We start from the raw sequence: 25,376 nt of genomic DNA, 5'->3' as shown, positions 1-25,376 counted from the left end.
TTCCCAAAATACCTACTGCTCAGATTGAACTTTTGTGCTATTCCATTTTCCCAGTTGCAGAGAAATTAAGTATATTCTACCCATTCACTAAGATAATCACCATCCTGGCCAGCATTTGGTCCATTGTATGTAACCATGTCAGCCAGCAGATACACCACTAAAGGTGAAAGAACTGTACATTATTCTTGATTTCTCTCAACAAATACTAATCAGATTTAAAAATGCATCATTCCAAGATGTACATTCTGCCTTCAGCTGAAAGAAGTTACAAATAAATTGTTTCAGACACAGGAGTTAGCAGTCAGAACTCACCCATTTGGTATTTCTGAAATCCTCCTCCATATTTTCTGTTATGTTCTGTAATCTCTGTAATTGCATATCCATTTCCTGCTGCTTTATGGAAAAGTATTCTTTGCCAATTACTTTGGATGGAAGCCCTGGAGAAGGAGTTCTGCCATCTTCATGTCGTATGTTCCAGGTTACACTATCTATAGCAGAATCTGACTTCTTATCTTCCTTTTGCACTAGGCTTGATAAATTTTTCAAATGATTGTCTTGAAATAAAGAAAAAAAAAAAAAAAGAATGCACCAACATCTCTGAATGTTGGTGCAAAAACTGCACCAAATTAACTTCACTGTTGGTGGAAACCTCCAAACATTTAAGTACTGCAAGTGATTAGGCATAGCTGTGCTACACCTAATAGTATGTTTTAGGAGGCAGGAATCATCACAAAAGAATTCAAATGTGTAAATGTTTTGATGTATAAGCCTAAAAAAGCAGAAGGTGAGTTGGAGAAAGGCTGCAGGCTTTCTGTGGGAGGTAAAAGTATTACAACAAAAGCGTATACCTTTTTTTTTCCTGATTTAAAAATGAAATGGTTTACCTTTCTTCTGAAGCACCTGGGGTGGAACTGCATTAGTAACAGAAGCTGTCGTGTGATTAAGTTTTTCAGTAGATGGAATTTCAAGCTTATCATTTTGCTGTGCAGTAGCTATCTCTTCTGCAGACTCGGGTATCACAGGCAAATTGTTAAGTATATCACTGTCTTCAATGTCAATCACACTGATATATTCATGTTCACTCTAAAAAAGAACAAGTTTATGAAGAATTATGTGGTATGTGTCTTGCATACATTAACCATTCTCTCTGTTTACTTCTTACCAGACTGAGTTGAAAGGCTTTTTGTTTTGGAGACAAAATAACTACAGTCTTCCTTACAGTATTATACAACTGACTCATCCAGATGAGTCTCAATTCATGAGATGAGACAAACAGTACACTTAAAATTTATTTTAACCATATGTACATTGGACCACTAACCAAATCAGGTGCATCTGACAGACAGGATGGTAAAGGGGTCTCATTCACTTCAGTAGGGAATCTCTGGTTTAAATACATGGCTTGTGGTGGTATCTCAGGGGCACTAGATGTTTCTACGAGAAAAGAATAAGTCAGTGTTATATTTAGAGTAAAACCCACAAAGTTTCAGACAAACTATTTGAAAACAGATCTGCATTCTCTAAATGGTAAGAAAAGCTTGATTTAGTATTTCTTTTAAAAAATAGACAATGTAGCTTAATAGGTTTATTTAATGTTTACTTCTAACAATAAATTAGTAAATTATTTTTCATTTTGGTGATAAATCAGCAGAAAAATACTCAAAAGATTAAAACCAAACCAACATACTGCAGTCTAAATTGCTATTCATTTCCAATTCCCTCTTTAATATTTTAAAAAAGTGTATTTTTATTTGATCCAAATAAATGATACTACTTGGCGAGAAAGATCTCTAATAAACTATCTGCAAAGAAGTCATGTGATGTAGTAAAATACTCTTCCAAGTGGAACAACACTGTTAAATTTTAAAGAAACAAAAAATTAATATGCTCACTTGGTAGTATAGGAAAAATACTTAGCTACTGAATTCTGCGTAGTACAATTTATCAAGGATTCATACAATGGGGGAGAAAACCAAACCCAAAATAAATCTTTGTTAGCCCAAAATCAAAATTACCTTCTACTTTTTGTTCCACAAACTGACCCAAAAGATGACTGATTGGAAATAAAATTCCTACTTGAGACTGGAACATTGTTACTTGGCATATAGCTATTACACAACTTAGCATATGCATGGAACAACTGTATAATTAGCCGAGCTACTACAGCTCAATTTCATGTGGAGCTGCAATCTATCTCAACATCCCACTTATCAAGCCATTGGACTACATAACACCAACTCCCCAGGATTAACCAGCACTAAAGCCAAGCTAAAATCCACAAATGTAACTTCTTATATAGGAAAACAAAAGCACCACGAAAGGAAAGGAACAAAAGGAAAACAGTGCACCATGAAAATTACAGCCAAACTTTTCATAGTCTGTATTAGAATTATTTCATACTTGGTTTTGAGAAGTCAGATAAATTATCATCCTCTTATCTATGTCCTGCATTAAGCTTTCTCATATACAAAAATCATGTTAAAATAGCAATATTTTTGCGTAATTCCCTAAAAACAGATGAAGTAGAAGACTGAAGCCACACCTGACGCAGGAAGAGACAGGACTGACTCACTGTTTTGAGCTTCAGAAATCTCATTTCCAGCACTGACGCCAACATCCTGATATGATTTGAGCACTGGACAGGAAAAAAACCAAACAAAAACAAAATGCATGAATTTAAGGAAAGTAAAGACATAGATGGCATTATCTGAATGTACGTTCCTAATTTCCCAGCTCAAAATCAAAGCTGGAAAGGAAGAGGCAGAGTAATAATTTCAGTGACATACTGTCTAAAATGCACCAAGATAAAGTCCACCTAAGGTACAATGAGCTGTCAGAAAAAGGCACAGCAGAACTGACTTACAGAAAGCATGTGGAGACTAACAAAACTGTATCAGTAATATATTTACTTATAATAATTTTAACGCAAGATTGAGTAATTTATATAGCAGTATCTTCTGGTTTAATACTTTTTTAAACAAAAATTTAGCATGGAAATCTCTTTTTCCCTTTAAAAACTTCATTCTGAAAACTGAGCAAATGTCACAATTAACAAGAAGCATACCAGAATTAGTTGGTTGCTGAAGGTCACATAGGTAGCACTTACCTGGGCAAGTATTTGTACTTGCATCTTGAGTTTCTGCTGGTTTTTTTCCTGTAGAAGCCATGTAATGTACATCTGTCAAAATAGGAACTGCTTCCCTCTTTGTGTCTAAAATGTGATAACACACACGTCTACAAATAATGCAAGTACTAGAAATCTATGAAACTAATGATATTGACTCAAAACTAAGGGCTCCAACAGATTTTTCTTTGCATTTCTGACAGTTAATTTTAACCTTTCCCTAAGCATACTTCACGAATGATTTCAAGAAAAGTTTGTACTACCTGCCTTATGTGAATATGCAGCTGTACTAAAACTTGCAATGTTACACTGAATTAATATCAAGGCTTATTCTGGATGTGTGATTTTTAGATGAGGTATTTTTAGTATGCTGCACAATAACGATTTGTTTCATATTTTAAAAGGGAAGAAATATTTACGACAGGTATACCTTTCTTTCTTTATTGATGTTTCTACCGAGATTTGCTAGCCAGTATTTCTTGTAAGGCCGAATTTCAGAGAATGGATTATATTTTGTCATCTGATAGGACTAAATATTATTAATATACTAAAAAGAAGCAAATCTTTCTATAGGCATCATCTTCATTTTGCAAGCTAGAAATACTGTTAACATTCAGCTTCTTTCAAAAGATCCTTACATTTCGTGTAAGTAGACAAAATTATAATATATTTTAAAACCAAATAAACTATTTAGAATTTGAAAGCATTTTTTACAGCATTCTTCTGATAAATCACATGAACAGAAATCACTGTGAACCATAGTTACTGAAATTCACTCAGCATACTGTTACTATTTTGTGAAATCCGTTGTTTATAAACAAAAATACAAGATTATCACTTATTTTTAAGAGCACTTAAAATACTTCTGTAATTTTCATTAGAATTATTCTGAATTTACAGATAACTGATAGAAGATCTTAAATTTGCCTGCAGCTCTCTCCACACCAATAACCTGTTGCACATCCTGAAAGATTTCCCAACGTTCTGGGGAAAGATCCCATAAGCCACTATGATGTACAGCCCACCAACTACACAATTTGAGTTTTTAAACCTTGATGATTATAGAGTTTTCCTTTGGAACCTAACAAATTTCTGTTCCTTGACTCACTTTATTTAAGCACACAAAGCATTAAAAAGATTTGTACTTGCCCATTGAAATGAGAAAATCATCCTGAAGGTAAGATGTAGCTTTTGCTTCTTGATCCTAACATAAGAAGAAAAAGAATTATCTTAAAAAATAATTCCAATGCCAATTAAAGGCTTCCTTGATGCTGTTAAGTTTCCAATATACCTCCTTTGCGTAAAGACTGGGGGGGGGAAGGAGAGGAACCATTATAATATACTTTTCTTAACCCCTATTTTAATGCTTCTGATACATTCCAACTTAGTAGAATTACTAACTATTCTTTCCCAGATGTACCTTGGGGTGATCTGCAATAAGACAAATTTCTCATTCTTCCTTGAATATATGCTCTCTCTGCTGACTATAATTAACATCTCCTAGGTCTGGTGACCAGCTGCTGTGCTGAACAAGGAAGTCTCAAAGAAAGTACGGTATGGACCAGAAATAGAGCCTGCTGCTCTTGAATAGTGATCTACATTTTAATCTGGTAGTGTTCCTGCTTGAAATCTGGTACTTGAAAGGATAAACCCCAAATATGTGAAAAGATAGCAAAAAGGCCTAGGCAAACAAACAGTAGAAGCGTATAAATCAAAACTGAGCTTGATGAAGACTTTCTCAGTTTCTTGGCTGACAGAAAACTGAGACCTCATGCTCCCCATACTTGCCCTTGTAACATCATCATTTAGCCTCATGTGAAAAGAGTAATGCCTGGTTCACCTGCCCTGTCATTACTGCTAGGCTAAACATTTTTTTTTTTTTTTTTTAAGCGATTAGTGTTTGTGTATATATTTACTTTACATGTACATACACACAAATATCCTACCAAAAAAGACAAGTTCATATCCCAGGAAAAACAAAAGCAACCTTCGAATACTTTATAAAAACAAATCTCTTCTTTACAGAAAATGCAAGACATATACTGCTTCTAGGCTAGAGCCTGGAGGAGATTTACACAATTGTTTTGGTTTACAGTTTCCTGCTTCTTTCTTTCTAGTTAACAGTTGAATGGAAAAATGGAAAGGAAAAAAACGAAAAAAAATTTCTATACCCCGGTCCCTGATTCAACAGCCATCACTGTATCACTGATACTGATGATAGAGTCATCTGGGCGGAAGGACACACTTGGTTTCTTCTTTTCCTGCTTCTCTTTCATTTGTCTCTTATCACGCCTCTTTTGTCTGTCAACATATTAATTATAAATATAAAGAACAGCACTGAAATAATAAAAATACCTATCATTTTCTAAGAAAAATTACTACTAAGAAATATATAATGAAGTAAAGATGGAAAAGACAAACACAACTGTTCCATACAGACCAGTTCAAAACAATAGTTTTGCCTACCCAGAATCTACATAAAATTGTTGTAGGAACTCAGAAGAATATTTATCAATCACATCAAAATCTGTTGTCTAATAAACTATTTATACCAAATACTCAAAACTGAATAACATTCTGTATCTATATTTTGTGTATAATAAAATAATCACTAAACAAAATTCCTGTAAAGAATCTGGAAGAAATAATCCAGCAAGAGACAAAGCTCTGTTATTGCTGAAGCCTTCTAATTGTCTTACTTAAAAAGTTGCAAGTTTTCTTTAATATCTGTAAGTAGATTATAAAATAGTGGTAGCTACAAGCATTTCAGCTGAAAATATCAAAACAGGTATTCTGAACTCCAGCTGCAGTTACTTACATATCAATTGTTTTTTGCCTTAAGAATGAAAAACTCATCTTAAGTCTGTGTTTCCAGAGGTAAAAGCATCATAGTCAGAAGTGCTCTGTTCTAGACGCAATGATGCCATTAACTCTTCCATGGGAAAAACAGACAATGAAAAGTTAAGAATATATCAACATCCTATCAGAACTGAACAAAGATATGCATGCAGCTTAAACGGTTTAACTGCTTGTGCAATCAATTGATTAATAAAGAATAAATAAAATTTCTAAAGTAATGAATAATATATCTAGTAAAACAAAATACCTCCTCCCTAGGAATTTTGCTAATCATGGTCTGGATTCAGAAACAGAGCCTATACCTTGATTTATACTGAAAGAGGATAACTCTTGTCAAAGATTATTACAGTGATGATACTCAGTGCAGATAGTAGCTTGTTAAGATTCACTGGGTAAGCAGCAAAGCATTTCATAAACAGTATATAGCAAACAGCCACAAACCACAGGTACTAGTACGTAAATCATGTCCCCTTGAATCTTCTTCCTATTAGCCTGGTAGCAGCAACAGCCCCTTCATACCCTACTGCTAAACTTCTCGGGCTGAGTCTCTATTAATACTTGCTATTTTATTCTCTTCCACTTTATTTGAAGCTTCTGTAAAAACTCCTACTGATTTCAAAGCTAGACCGTATAGGTTACCAGTAAGTCTTTCAAAATAAAGATCCACTTTAAAAATTTGCCTTGCCTTTTTCTATTATTCTGCACATCTCTTAGTTCAAATGGTTCAACATCACTTTTTAGTAAATGGATAGGTTCACTTCGGCCTTGTCCAAAGGAAGTACTGGGTACAGTATCATGCTGGTGGCATCGCTCAAATGCAATGAGATCTTGAAACGGAATGAGTTTTGGTGCCTGGAAGTGTTCAGAGAGAAAAAGAAGCAAAATGAAACAATGATACAAGAAACAGAGGGGAACTCCAGTCAGATGGGATGAAAAAAGTTTGGATCCCAGTTATACAAACACCACTCCTGTAGCAGTTTTTAGAGAAAGTGAAAATGTAACACGAACAGCATCAGACCAGAATCTCAATGAATGTGTACATCTGTAAACTATATTCTGAAAGTAAGCTAAAAGAGGTTGGACTAGATGACCTTTGAAAGTCCCTTTCAACCCAAACTATTCTATGATTGTATATGAATTTTCTCCACAGAACATATTTCACTAATATTTCATTTCTAACGTATGTAGTTGAGGATGAAGGTAGGAACCATGCAATGTAGGCAAGGACTGAAGAAGCACCTTTCAAGGAAAAACATTTCCATTCCTTTCAACTGGAATGCATATGTCTATCAGAACATTTTTCAAAACATCAAGTTCTGAATCCAAAGGTAAGGTTTTCTTACCAAGCCTTTTAGCATTCCATTTCTGCCCTTAAAAAACAGAATTCCTTACTGCATTCTTTCTATTTCTGTGAATAATTCTACTTACATTTTGCAACAACAGAACTGGTTTTTATCACATAAGTATTATGCAGTTTTTTAGATAGTAAATTCCTTATATTCATTACTACTTTGGGTGACTGTTGGTGAATGATGGAATGTGGAATCAATCTAACATCATTAAAAACAATTCCAAGCTTGCATCATGCCTAATACTGACATGCCAGTAAGAAGGTACCTTAGTTCCAGATCCCTTCTGGCAGCTGTGTCAAACACCTCCAAATTCCACAGTCTGGAAACACTAACTTATTTTTGATGAGTAATAAACCACAAAACTGTAAAACCCCTACAGGTTAGAAAAATATATTATTAAAAATTGAGTACCTTCTTTTTTTGAGGTAAATTAGCATGGAGTAGTGATATTCCTACATGCTGTAGTGTTTCTCTGCAGTCAGTCTGCTTTGTTGCAGGTTTAAGGGGTAATAAAGTAGTAGTGATTGGCTGCCTTACAACCGGTGGAACTCTAGGTACTGGGTCAAGTTGTAAGTGCAACAGTGGAATACCAGCCAGGTTCTGAGTGATCAGTGCTTTGTCCATATTTACATTTGCAGAGAACTGCTGCTGAGGTGAAATTTCTTGCTGTCCTTCATACTGATCTAGATTCAGATGTTTGGGAGATGTGTTATGCACTGCTTCTGCCCATCTTTTCCCTTCCTCATGCATTTGCCTTGGGATCTCAGGGCCATATCTATTCATGCTGAAATCTTCTTTTGCCTTACTCTTTCTTGGTGTGATTGCTGACTGATGATTCTGTAAGGAATCTGACGAACTCCAAGCCACTCGTGGTACTGGGGGTGGTCTGGCAAAAGCTGGTGACACTTCTATTGGATGTAAAAATGCTGGTTTGCAATGATAACCTGATTCAAGCTTAAGTAAAGGAAATCCATTTGAGTGATGCAGGTTTTTTTCAACAGCGATAAACTTCGGTGTTTTCAGGATGTCTGAGGAAGGAGCTAGGAGATGAAGTGGTTTAGCAGGTGCTGAAGAATGAAAACCTTGAGATGGTGCCATAAATCCTGTTTCTTTGCAGTGATTTTCTAACAGGCTTGAAGAAACATTCACATCCGGATGATTCTAAACCAGAAAGTGAACAAAACAGCATTTACAAGTACCTTGAAACAGCAACCATGCACCCAATATGCACAAGTATTTTATACATCTTTTTTGTCTACAGCAATCACTAGAAAAACATCCCATAATTTAGCAGGACAGATAACATATAAGACATACAAAACAGTCTTCATAAACAACACTTTGATATACCTACTTTTATATAGCTGTTGTTGCTTTCATTACTTGTACTATTCCTTAGTTGAAAATCAGAGCTCTTTTGACCAGGTTTTCCTTTATCTTCTTCAGCAGGCACTTGTGTTTTCAGAGAGCCATGGCCTGCTGCAGTGTGTGCAGGCTGGCCTCCTTCCGGGTGAACAGATTGATGCTGTTGCAAAATTTGTTGCACGTTTGGCAGGCTGGCAAAGGATGACTGTACTATTTGCATTAAACTCAGGAAGTTGATTTGCTGTAGCTAGATACACACACACAAAGTTAACACTGTAAACAACAGGAATCTTAGCAAAAATTCTGTCTAGTCTATGTTATAACTACTCATTGTCCTGTTAGTACAGGTAACAAAACAAGAAACATCCTGAAGTTTTAATAATGATTCACTTGTATGATTGTTTATTGTACTGGACTTTCTTTTAAGATACATTAAATACCTGCTAAAGCAAGACAAATTCCTTAACTTTTTCTGTGGACTCTGAGTAAGTGTAAGGTCACATAGAATTGTCTCAAGGTACTAAAAAAAACTAAATCCTAGTATACCTGCAAAGTTATCACAGCTTCAGAATTTTCCTAACTAAAGCACACTGAGTTCTCTGAAATACAACACACTCAAACTTTTATTATTATATAACTCATTTTCTTGAGTCAAAAACAAGAGTTAAATCTAAAATAAGTTTTCACAGTAGTTTATGTGGAACTTGTAATCTCTAAAGAACTACACACAGAATACCTTTAAACCAGTCATTATCGTCATTGTTTTAAATAACACAGTTTGTTCTGTGAAAAATATTTTCAGTAATGAGATGCTCTCACCTGAACTAACTTAAACATTTCATCTTGAAGCATCTGCCTGACAGTTCCTGATGTGTTTAGTTTCTCTTCTGTAGGGACTTCTTCTTTGACTTCTTCCTTCTTTGCACAAATTGAAGTAGCAGAGGCAACACTTGACATAGTTGACACAACAGTCTGAGAAGGCTGACCATCACTTAAAGAAGTGTCTGTACTACTTAAGAAGGAAAAGAGCAAAACTATGAAAACCATTGATAGTCAGAACACCTATATGAGGTTGTCTTCAGTCGACCCAAAAAATTTTAAAGATTAAATTTTTCTAAAGCATAATTAATCCGTAGGAACAATTTAATAATTAACACTGCACAATCTTCATTGGATAGTACATATGACATATTTATCCTAATGTTTCCTAATATACTGAATGAAAAGCAGTAGTAAAAATGTAAGTTCTACCCAATGTTTTAGTCATGAGGATATCTGAAATGTTATCTTCACTAGACAGACAGGCAGAAAACAGTGATATGACAGAAAGAAGGCTGGTTAGTCATAAAATCAAACAGCTGATGGAAAATAGAGAAGGACGTTATTAACTGAAATAAGAGAAATAGCATATTAACTTTTACTTAAATAACTGAATGTGCATTTATATATTTGGAATTGAAAATCAGTAACAGCATTTAAGATCAGAAAACAACTGAAGTTAACTTGCACCAGAGGATACAATATATTTAATTTTCTCACAGAGATAATTAGATATTTTAGTAGGTAAAGACTATTAAGTAGTTAAGTCCTTAAATGAAGAAGAGATTGTTAGAATTTAGATTAAGTTACAAGGAAATGGAATGACTTTACCCACATCAACAGAAATTGACCTAAAAGACATTTCTCTATTTAAGAAAAATGCTAGCATTGGTATGGTACAGCCAACTTTTGGAAGATTTTTTTGCAACTGAACAGAATGGCTTCCAATCATGTGAAGAAATAATAATAAAGCATAAAGCAGTAGCTAATGAGTAATATTGAAAAGGTTTTGGGTATGTAATGTGTGTGAAGGGGCACAGGAAATCTTCTGGAAGACAGTTAGAATGTGTAAGTATGGCCCCAAACCCGAAGAGTTCAAAAATTTTACTTCCTTTTCAAGCTGGCATGAAAAATTTAAGAAGGAAATGAGATTAGAGACATGTAAATGGAATCCAAAGGGATGGATAGTTCGGATCTTCCTCTAAATGGAAAGAGCTCATAAAAGACTGTTCTAGAAGTGAAAGCTTGAGATTAACTCCTGATTCCTTCTCCTGATTCCAATGTTCTCCGTTTATAGAAATATAATATATATTTATGTGTATCTAGAAGTTACTGTAGGACACATATATTTAATAATTTAATTAAAATATGAACAGGTCTATTATGCTACTGTTTAGGTGTTTTACACAACAATGTATCTTCTATACATATAATTATTCTGTCTGGAACTAGGAAACAGAAGTATCACTTCTCTCAAAATCTGGTAGTTCTGAGTTAACATGTTTGATTTGTGTGATACTCTGCACAAGAAGTAAGAGTATATTATCCTCAATGATTACAGTACAAAAATATTTCAGGTTAGTACTACAGCTTGCAGGCACAATATACTACACCTGTAAATACTTTGTAATCAAATCTGTGTATCATGTTGTTTTAGCCTGAAAATTTATTAGTGACAGTCCATTTTTTATTATATAAAATATTACAGGTTTGTCTTACCTGGGAACTTCTGCATCTTGTCCTAAAGAGAATGAGTGAGAAATGGTGCCAGTGACAACCTCAGTCATGCTATAAAGAAAGAAAAAATGAGTACTGTAAATATTACAATAATTTGTTATGCTGTTTATTTTCATTTCATATACATTTGTATACATATGTGTGTGTGTGTATATATATATAAAACCTCCGAAAAAAGAATTTGTATGAGATAGAATACCTGAAAGCTGTATCAGAGCTATACTTGTCTGCATTGCTTCAACTACTGTAATATACTGCAATTTGACCTGGCAAATATTGACATTTGTGCTTTGTCTCCCAAGCAATGAGAAACCAACTCAAACAAAAGCACTGAAAAGGTTCTGTCTGTTCAACACAAACATGAGGCAAAAAAGAGGTTGATCTGAGTTGGTAAAAGAAGAGAAAAATCCAATTTAAGCAATGCTGTTAATATCATTACAATCTGCATTCCTAAAAAAGAAAAACCAGTATTGTAAGAAATCCTTGGGCATCTTATGGGCAGCTATTTTTGTTTGAGAGAAACAAAAAATACATCACTTTAAAATAATAGAGGATGGTAAGTCCTTCCATTTAAAATTTTTTCATAAACATTATATGTACACAGGAATTTTTATTTATGTGCCATCACAATTATTCAGATTTTCTAAACATTAACACACTCAGGCACTGTGTATTGGAGGAAATGTTTTCATTACTACAAATTTAGTGAATTCAAGAAGAAAGCTAATTGAAATTATAAAAATACGTTGATATTCTTCTGTCATTAAAACAAATAAAGAAAATCTCTAAAGACCAAGATTCTGTATGGTAAACATAATGAACTCTATGTTTACAGAATATAGAGTTTCTTCCCTTGAAAAACTTCAGAGAAATCAGGTGAACAGTATTCTATTCAAACAGATGATTTGACTAACAGGTTTATGGACCTTTGCTATAATTTTATATACCTTTATAAATGTAGATATATTTCAGAATAAAATTTTTAAAATATCATAATGAAGTAAATTTTTAAGTTGTACAAAATACCTCCTTCCTCCTTTCAGGAGCTAACAAGTTTACCGCTCATATCCATTTTTATCTCACTTTCTGCTCCTAGACACCAACCTCTCTTTCTTCTATGTCATGTAACAAATTAACTATTAAAATTTCCTAGAATAAGAGCTCCCCATCTGTTGTTAGCCTGAAGATGCTGCCCCTATTTCAGCTCTGGAGAAGGAACTGTATCTGAAAGCTTTTCCAGTTATTCTCTATCCTTTCCCCAGATATAACATACCCACTCCCGCACAAATCATGACTCTTTTATTTGATCGTTACTAAAACAATTACTCATCCAGCCAGCATTTTGTATCTGTGAAATACCTGTACATGTGAAATAGAAGATGACTTCAATTTTTGTATTTGTTGAGTTTTGCCTAAAAATTTAAAGTAGTTTTGTTAAAATTAAAAGAGAAATTAAAAAAAAGTTTCTCACACATTCTGTTCAGCCTTCCCTTCTGTTGTTTTTTCCACCTTTTGATCTTCCTGGAGATTATCTACCTCTGAAAAGGAGATCTGCTGGAATGTAAAAAGATGCATATGGACTTGTAAATTTTTATATCGACCTTCTACTTCAATGAAGTATTATTAGCCTAAGGCAGACATACTTTTGATTGCTCAGCCACTTGAAAAAATATGACTGAAAAATAACCAAAATTACATACTTGTCAGAGCATAGCTACAGATCAGAAAGGAGGAGATAGCTTAATGATCCGAGAATCTTTCTAAGTCATTATTATAATTTTTCATTTTGAAATTCATACCCATAAAGTACCCTGGAAAAACACCCTGTTAAACTCACACCCCTTAGGTAAAGATGAAAATGCAGAAACCCAGATTTTTTTTTTTTTTTACCTGCTTTTTTTATATATCTATGCATATGTAATCTTACGTATTTATTTGTGGTGGTACACATCATATTGATTTAATGTAATTTATATGTAATTGTATATTTTGAGTATCCAGGCGCACATATATTTAGTTTTACAAACAGTGAATTTGTTTTCAAAAGTGCTCACAGCAGATCTCTCTTTATTTTAACTACTTGTGACTTCTATCATTGAGTTAAGCAGGGAAAAAATGAACAAATTCTAAATGCTTTAAGCCCTCAATTTCTTACTTGTATCAGAGTATTTCGAAAAGAGCATTCATAAAAATTTGATACTCCATGCAGGAGGGTAACTTGCCTTTTCTCTTCGGTGTTCTACAGGTTTGATCTTGACAGAGCTATTGGAGCTCTTTGGAGTTTCATATGGCTCCTCAGAGAACTCTACAAAATAAACACAGTTACTCTAAATCAGAAAACTACATGACATACAGCACTGTTATGTGATTTCTGTCAACTGATCAAATGAGCCTACATTTTCCCTTCCTACAAAGAAAAATGAAAGAATGAGATACATTAATACACATTGTCTTATCTCTATAGCAAAGAGAAATTATATAGTATAAAACTGATCAGTCCTGAGAAAGCAATTTCATAAAATTTATTTATAACATATTATACAATTATGTAATAATAATTTCAGTAGAACAATAAAAACTTATTTTGATTTTTTGACTAAATAAACAAAGGGACGTATATTCCTATTCAGGCAAAACTCCTACTGTTTTACATGTCAGAGCATAGTAAAATGATCTACTATGAAAACAAACCTATATCTGATGTTATATCTAACTTCTGAACAAATGGTCCCACTTCATTAAGATCTTCAGTCATATGAGGTACAGAATAATTCCCATGTTTAAATTCCTTCTTATTGAAATATTTTGACTTTGCAGACATCCTGGGAATTGGAATTACAAAAGGTAATTAGCAATAGAAATAATATAAGTATCTTAGTTTAAGTGTGCTGTTTGTCTCACACTGCAGGCTAGTGCATAGCCGTAAAATAAACACTACTGTCATATAATCAATCTTCATCTCAATTTTCTGTCTGAATTTCACTTAAACCAAGACTAATACTATTTTTTGCTATAGCTGTTATATTTTACTGAAATTAATCACAGTCTTTCAGAGGGGCTGTTTCCAGAAAAATGTAACCAACATATATCATCTACCAAAAATGGAAGGCATAAACTGCACTTTAACTTCAAAATCATTTGGTTAAGATGACATTTATCGTCCTCACAGAAACTTCCTTTATGAAAAAAAACCAAAAACCCAAAAAAACAATTCTTGTGAGAGAAGATACACAATAATGTCTCAGAATACTAATACCAAAGATTTTTTGTTTCTTTAATGCAGCAGAAGATGAAGGGAAATGTCACAAAGGACATTTCCATCTTCACAATTGTGTAAGATATTAACAAAATATTTACTGCCTTTCCATCTACTTTTCTGCACACATATGAGCATAGCTAGATTACAGATCCAGGTTAAAATAAACTAACACTGTGAACTCTCATCTCAACATCAAGTAAATTACACTAAAGAGTGAAAGTTTTATGAATCCTTTGAGAAAATCATGATATCCATTACACCAGAAATTCACATGCCATTTCCACATCACTAAGTTTACAAGCAACCATGTACAATTCACTTTATACACAACAGCCACATTGTTTTCCAGCTAGAGGTACCTCTGCTGATGGAAAATATTTAAACTGCTTCATGCAGCCGTAAATAATATACCTGAATTTGACTTTGCACTCAAAAATAAACATGTATGTAACATGTAATAACAGCAGAACTCTTCATTCTGACATGTTGTTTAGCTGAGGAATTATGACTAATTACAGTTTTTAGGTTAAAAAAACATAAGTTACCCAAAACCAGTTTCACAAAGATCATCATAGGCTTGTACTCTCTGGACATCAATAGCAGGACTGGCCAATATGGAAGAGCCTTCATCCACACTACTTTCTTTTTCTGTCCTAGACTGTGCTTCTGATACAGATGCAAATTCTTTTAGATTTTGATTATCCGGACTCTATTAATAATGACAAATAAAATTCACTAGTTAAAAAAACCCTGACACTTTAAAAAACCTTAACAATTTCATATAGTATGTTTATGCTTAATTTCACACCCTTTTCTCTATTATGGAGCTGAGAAATTCTGGATTTACAGTTGCCACGGAACCTAAGTTTCACCCTTTTTTACATTAAGTGAAGCAATGGTCCTCTGAATTACTAGAAAGAAACATAAAATTAGATAGATCTGTCATTGTTAATTGAGCATAAGTTGTCAAAGACACTATGTGATAATATTCTCTATACAAAGATATATAACATGATTTAGCTTTCATCAGACACAATACAAAACTCTAAAATTATCACTGAAGACAGTGTAAGTAACAAAAAGCCATACATCATCATGCAGTTAGATGCACACACAAAATTTCAGCATAAAGTTCTAGGTAAGATACAGGTGGCACTTGTCAGAAAAACAGAAAATATACCCCAAACCAAGACAAAAATCTCTCTTATCTAGGAGAAACACCTGCTCAAAAAAACCCCCACAACCCTCTCCCCTCAAAGCCTTTCATGTAAACTTAGTTAGAGAGAGTCAATGATCCAGGCGTCCCTAAATACAAAGCCACTCTCATCAGGTTCTTCATAGAATCACACAATAGTTAGGGTTAGGGTTGGAAAGGACGTTAAGATCATCTAGTTTCAGCCCCTCTGCCATGGGCAGGGACACCTTGCACTAAACCGTATCACCCAAGACTCCGTCCAACCTGGCCTTGAACACCACCAGGGATGGAGCATTCACAACTTCCTTGGGCAACCCATTCCAGTGCCTCACCACCCTCACTGTAAAGAACTTCTTCCTTATATCTAACCTGAACTTCCCCTATTTAAGTTTTAACCCGTTAACCACTGTCCTACCACTACAGTCCCTAATGAAGAGTCCCTCCCCAGCATCCTTACAGGCCCCCTTCAGATACTGGAAGGCTGCTATGAGGTCTCCACGCAGCGTTCTCTTCTCCAGGCTGAACAGCCCCAACTTTCTCAGCCTGTCTTCATACAGGAGGTGCTCCAGCCCCCTTATCATCCTTGTGGCCTTCCTCTGGACTTGCTCCAACAGCTCCATGTCCTTCTTAGGTTGAGGACACCAGAACTGTACACAATACTCCAAGTGAGGTCTCACAAGAGCAGAGTAGAGGAGCAGGATCACCTCCTTCTTCTGGCAGATCTTTCATATTAACACACATTCTCCAACTCTGTGGAACACTGCATCTAGCAAATTCAAAATTCACTTTTTGCCAGTCTAACTAATTTAAATACTCAAGTCAGACTGTACCTGCACTGTCCCCAAAGACAAGTGAATCTAAACTCAAGTCACCCCAGAGAAACTAATTCTTTATTCGTCTTGTTTTTCCACACTTCTATCTCCAATATTAGGATTTTTTTCAAAAATTATGTCTAAAACTAGACACAAAGGCCAAACTTCTAGGAATTTGCTCAAATAACGTGATATCTAGATAAATGAGTTAGCTTTTGAACAGGACTTCCAAAGAGACTTTCATCTCCAACCAAAGTCTTCCTACATACAGAATTCCAGTATTCCTGGAATGTTACTCTTTTCCTAGCAACGCTTAAAGGAAAGGCCTTTAATCAATATTCCAGGTTTTACTGAGAACAGAACTATGAGGTAAAAGATGTGTGTGATTTTCTTTACTGACATAAATAACTCACCATTTCATTGACACCCTTATCCTCTTTCTTACCTTAAATTTTACGCTCTTTTTTTGAGATCCATCTCCATATAACTGTTCTAACAGCCACAAAGAAGTAAGGACAGCAGCCGCTGATGTTTTCACGTGTATCATTGGGAGAACCTCTTCTAAGGAATCTTGTTTATTGGAACCGCAGAGCAGTCTTTTATCAGACCATCTGATCATCCACTCAAGCAGTTTTGCAATATTGCTCAACTTACCCATCAATTCTACAGGTAGTTGATCTCCTGGTACAAGATCAACCATATCAACAGTTTTGTAAATGTATTTAGAAGTTGCCCGAGTTTGCAGGCTTGAGAAATTATGGTTAGCAAATGTCTGGCTTGCTGATACAACAGTGACTTCTTGATTGTCACTCTGAGCTCTGTAAATGCACTTGTGTTTTAAACCAAATAATCCGTCATTAAATCCTTTCATTAGGTTACACACAGAAGGTTCTGTTGTCCGTAGAGTGGACCGTACAATGGTTGGATTTTCCAAATTATTTTGGTTTTCGTTACAGACAGATGTGGTTTCAGGATCGCAAGATGCCAGGGTGACAGTATAGCAAGACCCTGCTCTAAACACACTTTGGCTCCTAGTTTTGCCTTGTCGATGTTTTAGTGTTGTATGAACATCAAAAGAGAGAGTGTTTAACTCATGCTCTCGAAGAAGTCCAGAAAAGCTAGCGAGAAATGGAATTCCAAGGTCACTGTAGTTCACCAGGTCTCTCTCAAGAATGTAACTCAAAAAGAGTTCTAAAAAAATTACATATTCATCATCATCACGTTCAAATTCCCATGCACCAACTATAGGTATATTACATTGATTACGCATATCTTCTCCACATACTTTGTCTTTAGGCTTTGTTTTCCAGTTAAAAGCTTTTATCTTGCATGTGGTATTTTTACTACCTATTTCTCCTTGTCTCTGATGTTCATTATCCCTGTAAACAACAAACATAAGTACTGTTACCGCCAAAATCCATTGTTAGAAAAATTACATGAAAAAATACGTAAACGCGACATTAGCTCTTTTTCTTTCCACTGCTAAAAATGGGAACAACCCCAAATTTACATTAAAACTTTAGGTATTAATACTCTAATAATTAAGGTGGCAAATTAATCAAATTCAAAATCCACAGCTTTTACATAAACAGTAACTTAGTAGTATCTATCATATATGAACATGGTCATAGCTGGTAATATCACACTTCAATAACATATTAGTCACACAGTAACCGACACAAAACTGGCACTTCTAGGATTTGCTAAATTTGTAATTTTTTACTTGATAAATTACCCACTGCGACAATTATCCAGTTCGGTGAAAAGATTACTTGAACAGGAAGAGACAACTTTTTTTCCCCCTCTTTTTTTTTTTAAATTTAAATAGGAAGCTTTCTGCTGCAATTCTTTTTATACCTTTGGAGCGACGGCGTTTGAGCTCTCATTTCTTCAGCAAACAAAGCATCAGAAAGTGTATCTGCTGTGTCAGCATCACTATATATCTGAGGACTCCCAAGATCAGTAAGTGTGCTTCTGCTTAGACTAGTGCCTAATGAGAATCTGTCATAACAATGTTCGTCATTTGCTGCTCCCTCTTCTGTCGGCTCCCAAATGTTAATTTCTATGGGGCCTATGTTCTTTATTACACGTCTCAAGGCCTTCATTCTCACTTTTTCAGTAGCCTGTATAACAGTAGACATAATTTCTTCACTTTCAGAACCTACCAAAGAAAAAAAACCAGGGAATTCTAAATGAAAACTTCCATTTCTCAATTATTCTCTCCAGTTGAGACATGAATGAACTTCGAATAGTCACAGATTACAGCCATATGGAAATACAGACAGATACTGATTAAGTGAAGAAACACGAAATCATGATATTCCGTTATTGGTACAGACACATTGGAAAGAAAATATAGAATTTGCCAGAAAACTCTCTCAAAGTTGTCTAAGTGAAAACTGTAATTGTTTTACATGGGGTATGACAGAAGTTAATTAATAATTGAGGTAAAAAAAGAAAGTTTGTTTAATATTTTGTGAAGCAGGATGCACACTACCTTTAACAATACTGTGTCTGAGTCGCTGCTGAAGTCCATGATATTTATCTCTTAGTGGAACTCTTATATCTTCAGGATTAGGAAATGCTTTTACAAAAATCTCTGCCACCTGCACAAAATAGTCTCTTTTAAAGTAGCTAAAACACAAATAAGGTGTCATTTCCAACAGAATTTATACCACTAGGAAGTCTAACTAGTAGATTTTACAAGGAGAAAAAACATTTGTGATAATCTCTGTTGCTTTTATTCTAGGTTTAATGTCTTTTACCTTTTTCACTGGTGGCAATTCTCCAAGCAAACTCAAAATTACATCTTGAACTAATTCTTCAACATTCATGAACCTGCAGAAAGGAAGCATTCGACAAGCCCACTCCACTGTATTCAGACAATGATCAACTGTGGAGGCATCATATTCATTCTTCTTCAGATCCTAAAAAAACCACCTTGCTATAGAAACATTAATTGATATGAACAATGTATTTCAGTTACATTATTCATACACTGCAAATAGTAATGATTCTTTCCTAGCCAACAGAAGATAAAAATCTCTAGCTTAACTGCCAAACAGAGAACTATGTGATGCTAGGAGACAGACCAAGGTGGTTATAGACCATAACTTATATATTTAAAAAAGAGCATGGTTTTTTAAACCAGTTTAGGAAATAATTCCACCAACACACTGCTACAGAGTCTGTTTGCAATCAGTTAGAATGAAACTTGAGGATATGACTAACCTAGTGACAAGTAAATATTTTTACTGTGCTTTAAGGTGATCATAAATTCATTTTTAAGATGGATCAGGTTATTTTGAAACAGTTTGTGGTTTCTACCTCATTTGTCACTGTCTCACACAGCACAGAAAAATCAGAATATTCTACTATTTGAAACAGAGCCTTCCTGTTTCTCTGAAGCTTGGTTTTTCTGGTTAAGTGTTGGACTTGTTTCAAAAATGAAGCAATCTTGGCTAAAGATAGCTGAGTTGCTAAGCCAGATTCTGTACTGTTACAGAATATACCACAAATATCATCCTAGTAGTTACTTTATTTTTCTTCTTTGATCACTGACATCAATTGATGAGGGTATAAGTAGAGAAAACATGATTAAATTTTAACATTTTTACGATTCTTTTAAAAAACATGTATATTTAACACACCAAATGGATATGTATTTAACATTTTTGATGTGTTAAATACACATCCATCAGGTAACACACAAATTATTTTAACCTAATTAGAAAAAAAAGTAAACTTAGGTAGACTACAACTGTAGAAACTATAGCTCTTCTGGTAGTATCTCTTCAATTATCTCAGTTAAATACTAAGCAAAAGCCCAAAAGAAGTACTATTAGAAAGATGTCGTTCACATGGACAGCACTGTTCTGTAGCATCAGATACTGCACATTGCAGCACTGTGCTAATTTTGTCCTACTAGGCAAATAAAAGTTCTCACAGAAATATTTAGAATTAGCAGACCTTTAGAATTCTTCTTACAGCTTTATGCAGTTAAACTGTATCTTTAATATACTAGTAATGTAATTACCTTATGATTGTTAATATTTTCCCTTGCAGTTTGGTACCGCCTACAGTTGTCAGATAATCTTTCACGAACATGAAACATCCAGCACAATGCACACAGCTCTCTGAACCAACCTACGACACAAACATGCAATATAGTGAGATTCTATTTAAATGAATGAAATGAAACAGCTTGAGATTTTTAGCTAGAAGTAACTGACATTGTCTTAATAGTAGTTCAACAAAAAAATTACTCGTTCTTGAGTTTTTAACAATGCTCTCCAGCTAGAGTTCTTTAGTTCCACTTAGTGTTCGTGTTCTTTCACATCTGTCAGACCTATAACACACACAACAATCCATAACAGTAACTTTCAGATTAAAAGTTTTGATAACTAACGCAAAAGCTGGAAATAGAACGTTTATGTACACATTGCTGTACGCTATTTTGAGCTCATAAGAGTTTTTTGCACCTGCAAATTCTCATTCTTGTGTTTTTTTTCCCAGTTCTAAATTATCCTATTTTGTTGCATACAGACCTAAAATTTTGCAGGTAATATCATCAAACTGATGGTCTCCAGAAGTTGTAGTTCTATAGAAAACAGTGCGGAAATTGGAGTAACGAAGCAAAGTCTCTGGGAATGGACTCAGTGAAGGAAGAGATCCTTTCATTCGAATCTACACATAGTGTAAATAATAAATAAATAATTAAAATTGAAATAAAAACGGTTAAGATTTTGTGTATCACTATTAAACATGCAGCCTCTCAGTTATTAGCAGAATACTGCCGAGATCAGTAAAATTCCCTTGACCTTGCTTTCAATTTTCTTCAAATCAGTATTCTAAAAATTCATCTTAAGGAACATAGGTAGTATGAGCTACGGCATGAAAAATACTTTTGTTTGTGTGGTACTCATGATGTTCATGATCACCATGAAACACAAGAGCAACAAAATGTAAGAATAACTGAGGTCATGATTATGGAAACAAGTTTAATCCAACACAGTCCAGGCTGCTGTCAACCAAGGCAGACTAATTTTCTCTCTCGTTTCAGCTGGTACTTCTGATCACCTCTCCGTGCCAGCACTAAGCATGTGACCATGCAATGAGCAAACAGAAGGAAATATTTGTCAGTCTGACCAGGTCCTGATCTGTATCACTACATGAACACTGGTGCAGGGGAGCTGAAGCAAGGCAGTTACACACGTCCCCTTCTGTAGCAAGTCAACATTCTTTTAAGTGGCTGTGTAACAATGACCTAAGAAAAGCCTGAGTTTACACAAAATTTAAATTCTAATCGATATATTCCACATTTGGTTCTGTGCAAACAAAACACGAGTAGAATGAGATCTTACAATCCCATGCTCTGTGCACAAGGATGACCACTTGACCTGTTGAAGTGAGTATCACCTTCTCTGTCACACATTCCACCCTAAGTGAACTCTGGTTTCCTAAAAGAACTGAGCAGGGACTGTAAAACTAGAAGACTACATGTAAAAAACACAACATCAAAGTCCAGATGGGACTGAATGCTTCTCTGATGCAATTGCAAGCTTGTCAGTAATATTTATGACTGGTAATCAAGTTACAAAAAACCAAGTTAAATGCTTACTTTTTGCATAACTTTTCTTGCCCACTTCAGTTTTGTGATATACCATTGTGCTGCAGGGCAGGAACAATGAGCAGCCCGGAAGAGCAAGATTATTCGCTGAAGAATTCCTGACACTTTCTGACGACTTTCTCTCTCAATTTTTAAAAGAATGTCATTGCCGACTTCCTGAAAAATGCAAATTCCAAGACAAAAACAAGACCCAAAATTAGGAAGAACATATATAGTAAGAATCCAAACTAAAGGTTTTGTCTAGTCCCAGAGTATTTCCATTCCTCTTTATAGATCCTTTATGGAAAAAACAGAGTCACTATAGTTCTGCTTAAGTAAATGCATAGCCATGGAAAAACACAGATGAAAAATGAGCTGAAAGGAACCAGAATAAAGATCACGATTGTTTCATAAATACATTCAGAACCCAGGAAGACCCAAGAAACTTCCATCATGCATGCTTACTTCACTGAGAGAAGCTGGCTGAGGACAGTATAACGGTGGTGCTGGAAGATAAAGCCCATCTGGAACCAAACCATACAATTTTCTGCTAAGGTCCTTTGCAGAATCCATCAAAAGCTGAAATGTCTGTGAGAGAATATCAGTATCTGCCATAACAGCTGCTTTAAGTAGTTCCTGTATGGAACTGTAAAGAACATCTGCATCTTCCTCTTCAAGGGGATCTATAAAATATAAAGCACAGAAACCAGTAAGTTAATTGTCTCAATACATGGCCTTCATTCTGAAATTACAAAGCTATATTCTCAGAATTTGCATTCACCTATCACAATGTGTACATCACATCTATTTAAGATAAGATCTCTCACATTTCAAAACAGTATTATTAATTTTTGCTTTTTCCATATTAAGAGGAAAGATATTACCTTTCTAGATAGCAAATTTAACTTTTCAGCCATGTATTTGCTTGGCATAAAATTCTGGCAAATCTTTCTCACCAAGCAGGCATAAACTAGGTATACTATTTGTAATGATAATTAAAACAACTCTTCTGCCAGTAAGCATGATTATCAGGGAAAGGGCAATGCATTTTGTCTGATCTCTTTTACATATTATTAAATTTTTTCCTCACCTCCTGGAAGTAGGAGGACCCTGAAATTCATATAATACTACACTGCTCTACTTCCCTTTCTACTCCTCCTGCTTGTCATGAATTATGTGCTATCAAATCTTTCCACTACCTGTCATACTTGTAGACTGTTATATAGAGCATGTATATATGTGTTTCTGTTTGAAATAAAAACCTTGGAAATTGGTACAAAAGAAGAATTTACAGTATTTGGGATATGGCTTAAAGATTAATTAACATCCACCTGCTGACAGGAACTTGAAATGTGGTTTCCAAACACATGCACACACATGAAAAAAGAGAGTAAGAAATAGAGATCATGCCTGTAAGATTTCTGTAAAATGTAAACAAGGACAGGTTGATCTAGCTAACTGGGGGAATTACAGCAGTAAGGTATTAAGTTAGGTTATGTCATAAAAAGATACACACATACAAAGGAGCACGAAACAATAGTAGGAACCTGCATAACACCTAGACCCATCTACTCACGGTAGAAAAATCAACCCATGAAAGGATCATCTCCACAAGCCCAGAGATGCACACCAGCAAATTTAGTACTCGAACGAATGGACACTCTGTCCAGGCTCTTCCCAGGAAAGCCATCGCCCCCAGTGTCCAGGTATGAAACCCATCAAGACAAGGCAATAGGAATGTCTCTCTTCAGTACTTTTTGGCTTGACAGGAGTTACTGTCAAGGATAGGACATGCAGAGGATGCAGGGTAAGAGTCTTCTGGGATTGTAAAAGGCTCATTATGGGAACTTTAGGATAGACACCAAAGGTATGGCGTGGAGTTGTGGCAGCCTCACTTTCTTCCATTGGGCTCTGTTAGCACATGTCTATTTTCCTGGGTGAAGGACTTTCTATTCCGTGTGTCCATGTAGAGCGCTTTAAATGCCAGCAACTGGAGTGGGACCATAGATCAGAAAGCCTGTGTATCTGGGATGCCAGCAACTGCAGACTGGAGTCAGGTCAAATCAAGTGCCCACAAGTGGAGTGGGACCACAGGTCAGAACGCCCACATATCCATAGTACCAGCAACCAAAGAAATTGAGGCTATGTAAGTGACTGCACGAGTGCTAGCAAGTATCAACTCAGACCAAGTGAAGTGCCCTAGGAGCCAGGGGTGTGTGCATCTTGCTTATGCAAGACAGACCAAAGGAGCTGGCAGTGATTAGAGGGACCAGTGAAGACCTGGCCAACTGCCAGAGATGATGGGGAGCCCTGTTTGTGTGATTGCATGTCTCTAAGGGCAAGAAAAGGGGATCTGGATACTGCCTCCAGTAGTCACAACTAGGTTGTGACCACATGCCAGAAAGACAGTGCGCACACAGGTGTGTGTGTCTGCAAGGGTGAGGCACAGGGAAAGATTGAAGACTGCAGACCTAGCTATTGGGTGGACTGTATATTCAAGGCCAGCTACTGTGGGGGTGAGTAGACTGTGTGCATGTGGGGAGAAACGTATTTGTGAGAAGGTCTGTACGAGGAAATGGAGTGGGGCTGGGGCATATGTGCAGACACCAGCAACTTGGGAGACTCAGCTACTAGCTCTAAGCCTATCTACTGGAGGGATCCACATTGTACATTTAGGTGTATATGTATATGCAGAACTTCATTCTGACTAGCAAGAGAGGGAAATGGGATGGGATTTTTGGTGCTGTTTGTACAAGTGTTGAATGCGTCTGTAGGTGTTGATCTGTGTAGCCACCTGTATACAGGTAGAGCATATGTGTGTTTGTGTATGTGCCTATTGGGAATACATTCTCAGCCTTGCTATGTGTTGGACCTGCACGCATGGAGTTGTCAGGCTATGAGATACAACTCTCTTTCACCATTAAAAGAAAAGAAAGGCAAAAATTAAACATCATCATGTAACGGATTTTAAGTATGATGATACTTTCCACGCTGTTAATACATTCACATTTGCTTCAGGGCATTTTTTTTGGTTTGTTTTAATGAAACTTTAGTTTTCTTCCAAACTGAAGATAATACCAAAACCAGTCAAATACGGTTTTGGCTGATATGCATGTAGAAGACAAGATTGATAATACAGTTCATCTTTATAATTATGAAAGCCAAAACCTTAATGCCTATAAAACTGAAGTATTTTAATATATTGTAACAGTAACGCTCACATTGAAAAAGACAAGGTAATTGTTT

At 35.4% G+C, this 25,376-nt stretch overlaps 1 protein-coding gene across 1 annotated transcript in view; it reads right to left on the bottom strand.

The window, feature by feature from the left end:
* CPLANE1 (ciliogenesis and planar polarity effector 1) overlaps positions 1-25,376 on the bottom strand; it is a 60,181-nt gene that overhangs the window by 12,738 nt on the left and 22,067 nt on the right. The window contains exons 19-42 of the mRNA XM_030512486.1: positions 22,596-22,813; positions 22,143-22,307; positions 21,070-21,208; positions 20,559-20,668; positions 19,288-19,449; positions 19,020-19,128; positions 18,380-18,683; positions 16,968-17,901; positions 15,061-15,224; positions 13,948-14,078; positions 13,479-13,561; positions 12,728-12,810; positions 11,239-11,307; positions 9,520-9,712; positions 8,690-8,947; positions 7,747-8,496; positions 6,669-6,835; positions 5,296-5,425; positions 4,274-4,328; positions 3,107-3,211; positions 2,543-2,635; positions 1,322-1,434; positions 885-1,083; positions 313-554 (exon numbers count right to left, since the gene is read on the bottom strand). Coding sequence (XP_030368346.1) covers positions 313-554; positions 885-1,083; positions 1,322-1,434; positions 2,543-2,635; positions 3,107-3,211; positions 4,274-4,328; positions 5,296-5,425; positions 6,669-6,835; positions 7,747-8,496; positions 8,690-8,947; positions 9,520-9,712; positions 11,239-11,307; positions 12,728-12,810; positions 13,479-13,561; positions 13,948-14,078; positions 15,061-15,224; positions 16,968-17,901; positions 18,380-18,683; positions 19,020-19,128; positions 19,288-19,449; positions 20,559-20,668; positions 21,070-21,208; positions 22,143-22,307; positions 22,596-22,813 — 4,976 coding nt within the window. The remainder of the gene's footprint in view (positions 1-312; positions 555-884; positions 1,084-1,321; positions 1,435-2,542; positions 2,636-3,106; positions 3,212-4,273; positions 4,329-5,295; positions 5,426-6,668; positions 6,836-7,746; positions 8,497-8,689; positions 8,948-9,519; positions 9,713-11,238; positions 11,308-12,727; positions 12,811-13,478; positions 13,562-13,947; positions 14,079-15,060; positions 15,225-16,967; positions 17,902-18,379; positions 18,684-19,019; positions 19,129-19,287; positions 19,450-20,558; positions 20,669-21,069; positions 21,209-22,142; positions 22,308-22,595; positions 22,814-25,376) is intronic.

Source organism: Strigops habroptila, chromosome Z (genome assembly GCF_004027225.2).
Source record: "Strigops habroptila isolate Jane chromosome Z, bStrHab1.2.pri, whole genome shotgun sequence".
In the NCBI taxonomy this organism is placed as follows: Eukaryota; Metazoa; Chordata; class Aves; order Psittaciformes; family Psittacidae; genus Strigops; species Strigops habroptila.
The sequence above is the reverse complement of the archived record's forward strand: the minus strand, read 5'-3'. Positions and strand labels throughout refer to the sequence as shown.